At 34.8% G+C, this 7470-nt stretch overlaps 1 protein-coding gene across 5 annotated transcripts; it reads left to right on the forward strand.

The window, feature by feature from the left end:
* The first annotated feature begins 3209 nt into the window (after positions 1-3209).
* LOC112278656 (crinkler effector protein 8) lies at positions 3210-6949 on the forward strand. Of its 5 annotated transcripts, none has more exons than XR_012216976.2 (4): positions 3213-3861; positions 4242-5654; positions 6393-6590; positions 6689-6949. XR_012216976.2 is itself a non-coding variant. In XM_024512263.3 (3 exons), the coding sequence occupies exons 1-3, from the start codon at positions 3639-3641 to the stop codon at positions 5899-5901; spliced, it is 1644 nt and encodes a 547-aa protein (XP_024368031.1). In that variant the 5' UTR covers positions 3210-3638; the 3' UTR covers positions 5902-6287. The 5 variants fall into 5 exon arrangements, 3 of the variants coding, with proteins under 3 accessions (XP_024368031.1, XP_073388199.1, XP_024368030.1); XR_012216977.2 differs by adding an exon at positions 5801-5893 and having other exon boundaries at positions 3214-3861; positions 6393-6949; XM_024512263.3 differs by lacking the exons at positions 6393-6590; positions 6689-6949 and adding an exon at positions 5894-6287 and having other exon boundaries at positions 3210-3861.
* Positions 6950-7470: the final 521 nt, after the last annotated feature.

Consider the following 7470-nt stretch of genomic DNA (forward strand, 5'->3'; position numbering starts at 1 on the left):
TATAGTCTAATATTTATATTCAATTTCATCTATATTATGCTATAATAGTAGATGATATTATCTTTAGTAATTACTTTGTTATTTTTATACCTTATATGTATTTTATAGTTTTTAAAAGATCTATAATATATATAAGTACTTTGAATAATTTTAAAGTATATATTTCATTTTTTATGTGGAGGTTTTAAATAGAAATCCAATCCATGTTATTACCTTATACATTTGTATATAGGAGAAAGCATGGTTTCTCCATAATATAATTGATTATTATAATAAAAATCATTAACACTATCAACTATCTTTAAAAAAATTATTATATTATATTTTTATTATTGTATTATTGTGTGAGCCAAATTAATGACCCTCATAAGATTAAAAATTTAAACATTCATATTAAATAATCCTTAGCATTTTGTAATCCAACAATCTCCTATTTATCTTTTTAATATAAACCTTTTATTCTTCTTCAAGCCATTCATCTATTGAAATTTATTCAGCCCTCATTTAATAGCCAAAACAACAATCTTGTATACTTAAACTAAAATTTTACTTTTAACAGCTTAATTTTTTATCTTGTAAGCTTTTCATAGATATAAAATTTGTTTCAAATAATTAAGGAATACAAAAGCTATGAGGTCTTAAAATTTTAATATTAATTCATCTATTCATTTGTGCAACTATATCCATTATTCATTCATTTTAAAGTTTTCATCCAATATTCTAAATTTATCCTTTTAATAAATTTCATTTATTCAACATTCATCTAGGGATAAGCTATGTCCATTCATCCTTCCCTATATTTATCCAACATTAATTAACATTCATTCAACTTCAATTAATTAGAGCTGATTTTTTCAAAGTAATCTCCTATTTTGTATTTTAATTTCAAATATTCATAACTAATTTATAACTTGGATATTAATTTGCTAAAACACTTTAGAAAGCTAATACAAAGAGTTACAATTGAAAAATATCAAACCTAAGTAGCAGATTCACCTTGCTTCAATAGTCCATCTCCAGTAGCCGCTATTAATCAACTTACCAAAATTATGTATTTATTTTTTAGAAATTCATAAGTAATTCATTTTTCAACCAAATTACAATTGCAAGACTGTTTCAAGATGCTAATGAGAAGGTATATACAAAAAAATATCAATTAGGATTACTATAGTTCTTTTAATTTTTAGCTTTGTCTATTTTTTTTATATTTTTGATTAAAAATAATGGCTAGAAGTTGCAAATCTAGTTATCATGATAAGAATGTGAATGCAAAGTCTAGATAATAGAAAAATTAGATGAAAGGATGAAATATGAAGGATCATATACTTTTGAAATGGTGAAAGTGAATCATGGAAGTATAAGGGAAAGATAAATGTTTTTTTCTTTGTTGAAGACATCAAGAGAATGTGTATTCAATTTGGTGAATTCTCGTGAAGTGAATATATTTCTTTGTGAATATATTTGTGATTTTTTTTTTCAATTAAATGTAAAGCTTTTTATTGAACATAATTATTTTTGTAATATTTTGGAAATTGAAGTGTTCAATCTATAAGTTGTAAGCAAAAAATTGAAGTTGAAGTAAGAAATAACAAGTCAAAGTATAAAAAGCGAATGATTAAATTAATCCTAAAATTCAAATTATAGACTCAAGGATTAATAAGTGTATTATTTGATAAAAAAAAAATATTTAAATATGTCAATAAATGCTATTCTTACTTAACTATAGTCAGTCACTACCATTGTGATTTGTGCATTCAATTATCTTGCTAAATCAAATGTTGAGTCTATTTAGTCTTTATTTGTGACCTTAAATATTTTACTATGACCAATCTGGTTCTCCCCAAAAAAATTATTTCTACTATAAAATTCCTTGGATTTTTACTTAAATGAAATTTTAGCTCTACGTTTTGGTACCACTATTAGGAAGAGTCCTAGTTGTAGGTGACTATGATGTAAAAGACCAAAATGACAAAGATTGAAAGAACTAATATGATATCAAAGTGTAATTAAAAGTAAGTATTTAATAAATTACCATGTATTTTGAATTCGTGGTAATATTAAATATTAAAAAAGAGTATTAAGATCTTAAAAGATAAAAAGAAGCTATACAAAGTGAAAAAAGATTATGAGGATAGAGCTAAAAGGAAGAAAAATGCAAAGAATTTGGCATTTGTCAACATAGATATAATTCTAAACCAAAAATCCCACCTCCTTCTCCAACTCAAAAAACTGATTTTGGTACCTTATCTTCTCCATTTGGTAAATTTCTAAAAGTTAGTATGGAAAAAGAAAACAAATTTGAAAATTCACCCCAATGGAATTGCTAAAGTATTTTTCATCCTCTAGTTTTTTGAAAAGTTTTGTTAAAAAAGAAAGTAACAAAGTATCATTGCCCCATTCACAACTTATACCTTTAATGACTATGGCAAACTCAAGACCATTAAATATTGCTTAATTTCTTTTATTTAATAGAAGATTGGAATTGAATCCTGATTTATATGTTGTCTAATATTATTCGTTTATGTGGCTAATAAAATTCCTAAAGAAGATTACATTTATACATTTGAGTTTAAATTACAGAGATCAATGAAATATCTAATGATGTTAATTATATTACAAATATAGTTGTAAATCAAGTGGATATACAAAGTATTGCTAAATTATCTAACAAAACATTTAAATCTAATATTGATGATTTTAAAAAACAAATATTACCAAAAGCACCAAAAAAATAAATTTCGATTTCTATTTTAAATTCAAATATACTTAATAAAGTACAATCACCTATGATACTTACTGAATCTCCATCAATAAATTTACCTAATCTTGATTTTATAAAATCAAAATCAAATTTTTTCAAATCAAGTAACAAAAGATGAAATTGTACAATACGATTAGTAGTTGGATTGGAATACTATAATATATTAGCTAATTTGGATAAATTATAGCCTAATATTACAATGCACCAACTTTTAACCATTTCACTCAAAAGTTATTCTTTGATAAGAAAATAAACTAAAGAAATTGAAGTTCACAATATACTTTCGTTTTGTCTTAGTTACATTAAAGTCCAGAGAGCAAGTTTTTCTGCACAAGTTGCATTTTTTAATGAAAATTCACAAATCTTCAAAAGCTCAGACACCCTGTTACCTTAATGGGTTAAAATAGGAGGCTAGGTTTTTCTATCCTGCCAAACGGCGATCTTCTGCTCCATCGCTTGAGGCTGGTGCTTCCAAAATTCGACATCCTACGACTAGTTTGGTAAAGTGATATTTTGGACGTGGTTAGGGTTCGCTTGCCTTGGGTACTGGACAGTTTTGATCTGGGTATCGAGGTGCTCCTCGAGGTTTCGATCTAGGGTTTGTTTCGTCTCCCTTGCCTCAACTCAGCAACTTCTTTCGGACGAGGGACGTGAGTTGCTGGACATCGATGCCGGTGGACACTCTGGACGTTGATATGGATAAGTTTTCTGCACATCGATGCTGGTGCGGGGGTAATCGAAGCTGGTCCGGAACGGTGATGAGGAGTTGTGTTGTGAGAGTAGCGTGGAGAGATCATCGTCTAGGGGTTTGAAGGGTCGTGTTCCTCGGATCGGGCTCTTATTGTGGATTGCCTACTGAATTGGGTCGTGGAGGAGGATGGGTGACGGTGTTGAAAATTTGGAAGAGCAGATACGTAGCGTGGAGGACCAGATAAGAAGAGTGGAACAGAAGATAGACAGAGTTGAAGAGCAGATCGACAGATGCCGTGATGATGAGGAAAGAAAGCTACTCTGGAACAGAGAAGCGCAACTCCGAGATGAGAAAGCGCAACTCCGGGCCGAGAAAGCGCAACTTAGGGAGCAAATCCTGCAAGGACGAGGTCACTCCTATCACTCGCCCATCTCCTCATCTTCATTGTCTTTTAATATTCCCGGGGGCTGCTGGATGCTTGGGCGAAGGTTATTGTCTTGGTTATGGAATTATGGTTGGCATAGTTAACTTCATTGACCTCGATTGTTCCGTAGCGGGCCCTCTGTTAGGTGTTCTGGATTGTGTTTTCCATTTTAATTTCCTTCAACGGAGACCTTCCATTGATTCGGTTCCCTCCTATTCGACGATGGTCTTGTTTGGTGGTTTCAGTCTGTAAGGAGCTCCAGTACTAGACGAATTTGGCTGGTGATTGGTTGTCTCTGAAATGTTTTGCTTCTTTTCAAGTTCCTGACCAGTTTTTGAGTTCCATCTGCGTTGCTTTATTACCAGATTCCATCGATCATTCCGGGGAATTGCTCGAGGGGTTGTTGCTCACACCTGTAATTGATCTTCCACAAGATGGAGTTGGGCTAGCACGGGTGCTGTTTCCTTCGTGGCACGGGGAACAGCACGGGCAGCTTCCTGTTGTAAATAAAACCTACCTACGAATCAAAAACCGGTTTCCTAAGGTCGCAGAGGAGTTTTTACGCGTGACAGATGCTTCGACGTTATCCGTGTCCCTGTCCAGCACCTTGGAGGAAGCAACTATCGCTCCAAAATCGGAGGCAGATGTTTCATATACAGTTCAAGGCTACTTAAGGAGGTTTTTCAGCGCTTGTAATGAGTATAGCTTGGACGGTGCTACCCTGGATTTGACTTTCAATAAAAGTGAAAAGCTATCACTGTCGAGATCGAATGCAACACTATCACGCAAGAGGCCTGATACGCTCGGTGTAATGTCTCAGTGCACATTTCTTGTCGGTGAAGACAAGCTATCCGACTTGTCAGAAGCGGAAAACGACATTTCTCTTAAAATGCAGCCACTTAACCCAAGATTTTATGGAGACCTGCGGTTCATTTTGGGGTATATAGCAGCCGGTACCAAATTTCAATGGGTCCTTCTTGGAAAGGATAGGTCTCTGGTACGCATTGAACCACTTCTTGACCTGGCAAAGATACCCAACCGAATCTTGTTGATCCTGAGTATTTTCAACGCCTTTACTTTAGTGAGGAAAATGGCGGAGAAAATCCCTCCCCTTCCAGGGCGCCATGCGATGTTTTCGTCGCTTGTGCAGGGAGATTGCACCATCTACTTCTTGAATGACAGTGTCCGTAAGAAGATAAAGAATTTTAAAAGTTACTGCGAAGCTACTGCAACTGATTTTAATGTCGTTAATCGAGCCTACAATGATGTGAAAGGGAGCCCGTATCTTCCGATGGTAATTGAAGAGCCCGAGTTAGGACGAGGAGGAGATAGCTACAAGGTTACAATTGGTCCTCTTGGATACTCTCCTAGGATCAGGTCTGAGGAGGATACCAAGATGTTGGCCAAGAGTGTGTGCAACGCCTTGAAAGTCCTCCATGAGAAGGGCTTTGTTCACAGGGATGTTCGACTTCCAAATATAGTGGAGGTTACATATGGGCAGTTCATGCTGATCGATTTGGAGACGGTTGCAGAATCTCCTTTCTATGTGCATCCCTCGTTCCACTACCTGGCGGACTGGAGCAGGGACATGTTGGAGAACTCGCACTATACGCCCAAGTCCGACATGTATCAGCTTGGGAAACTCCTTGGCGACAAATTTGCAACCTTCACTCGGTCACCTTCTGCCCAGCAGTTTATTTCCAGGCTCATGTCCAAACAGGTCGATGCAAATACGGCATTGGAGGACCCTTGGCTAAAAGTCGATGAAGAAATGTCAGGTTTGTCCTCGATCATCTCTTACATTTAGGCGTGTAAGTTTATTCTCTCACCATTTGGGTTGAGCAGCGTGTGGAGCTTTGCAAAGTGCATGAGATTTCAGAAAAGTGGATCGAAGGAAGGCTTACGATTTCCTGATGGTTATTAGGAGCTTTGATGTTCAAAGCTAAATGCTAAGCTCCACTGAAGAGTTGGGTGGAATGTATTATACGTTGCTGATGGAGTTATGTTCTTTTTGCAGGTATGTAATGAAAGTTTTAGTATAATTTGCGTTGTAGGCTTCAGTACAGAAGAAGAATACCCCCTTCGTGGGGTTTTGAATTCCTTAATTTTGACAAGAATTGACCCTTTCACATCTTTAGATTAGAGGAATGAGCTGCAATTGAGGGTCTAGGTTGCTGCAGAGAGATTGCTACTGGGGATTCTTTTCTTCAGTGGAGGTTACTTGTAAGGTGATGTACAGTTTGGATTACTCTGGAGGGTCAGTATGATATCTATCCCACTGTGTCTGTATTTGCTGAGGTTACCGGCATACAGTGCACGGATGTGCATCTATGAAGCTTGAAGGTTTTGGTTACCTCCAAGCCTGCATCCTTTTGTTGCATTTGCAAAATACAAAGAAAGTAGTTGGTGGATATTGACTTTGTAGTAGTTTGGACATTCTAAACCTTAAAGGCATCGAAATTTCATTAGGAGGCCCTTTTGATACTAAAGATATTTCTAGTGATATTTTTTTGAAGGATTTCAAGTTAAAATTGGAAGCATTCTAACAAGAGATTCAAGGAGATGATCATTATGCACCATCTATTTGGGTTAGAAGTGCTTTGACTTTTGTTTGTCAAACAATGGGATGGAGCGGCAAATATATGGAAAGCCAATTATGAGAGGAAAGGAATTGAAGGAGTGCTGAAGCATGCCGAAAAGCTTTAGGAGAAGAGGTATAGTTTCAATATGATAGTTGGGAGCAAGATAGATAAGAAATCCGTGCTTTAATTATGGATTTTTTCAAAAATGTACAATGGTTTGTGCATGGTAGGACAAAGAATGTGGATATATATATCTATTCATGCTTAAGAAAGTAAGGAGAGGCACATGGTGGAAGAAAGATGGTATATACGAAGATCGTGATGGTGTAGCATGCTATTTCATCCAACAATTTCGGCGTCATTGATGACATGTAGTTATTAGGATTTAGATGTTATTAGCATATATTAAATCACTATATCTAATCAGCTCTACAAAATACTATTGAATTTTCAATTTGGACAAAGTTTGAGTAAAGTTCTACATTACAAAAGTGTGACAAATTTGAATGCTAAGTTGTAAACTTCTAAATGAATCTTCAAAACTGTAAAAACTAAATCCATAGAGTTACTTCAATTAACCTCCATTGCATGCTCTAGAGTATAGTAAAAGCATTCTAAAATGCTATTGCTCTCTTTAATCCTATTGAGATCATTAAATGTAGTCGATGCTCTCCATAATATTTACTGTAGACTACAGTAATTACTGTAGCTACAGTATTTAGAGTCTAGTAGAGAAGTACTGTTCATCCTCTTATCTTCTCTCTTCTTGTGTACGAGTCACAACCAGATTAATAGATTTTTGTATGTGTGAAGCTCTCTCTCCTTAGAAACCCTCTTGTGTGTATGACTTATTACTATTCTTGTGTGTGTATGACTTACTACTACTCGTGTGTGTGTATGACTTACTATTACTCTTATGTCTTTCTAAACATTCTCAACACGTTATCAGCACGATTCTCTTCTACATACTATCAATTTTTTTTTTACTCTAGTCTTTGACTCTTCAAACCTG

The sequence above is a fragment of the Physcomitrium patens genome, chromosome 6 (assembly GCF_059467195.1).
Source record: "Physcomitrium patens ecotype Gransden chromosome 6, ASM5946719v1, whole genome shotgun sequence".
Taxonomy (NCBI): domain Eukaryota; kingdom Viridiplantae; phylum Streptophyta; class Bryopsida; order Funariales; family Funariaceae; genus Physcomitrium; species Physcomitrium patens.

Coding starts and splice junctions, on each gene's coding strand:
- LOC112278656 (XM_073532098.2), top strand. CDS start 3,639: ATGGGTGACGGTGTTGAAAATTTGGAAGAGCAGATACGTAGCGTGGAG. Junction 3,862..4,241: donor GCAAATCCTGCAAGGACGAG/GTCACTCCTATC, acceptor CTTTATTACCAG/ATTCCATCGATCATTCCGGG. Junction 5,655..6,392: donor AGTCGATGAAGAAATGTCAG/GTTTGTCCTCGA, acceptor ATTTTTTTGAAG/GATTTCAAGTTAAAATTGGA.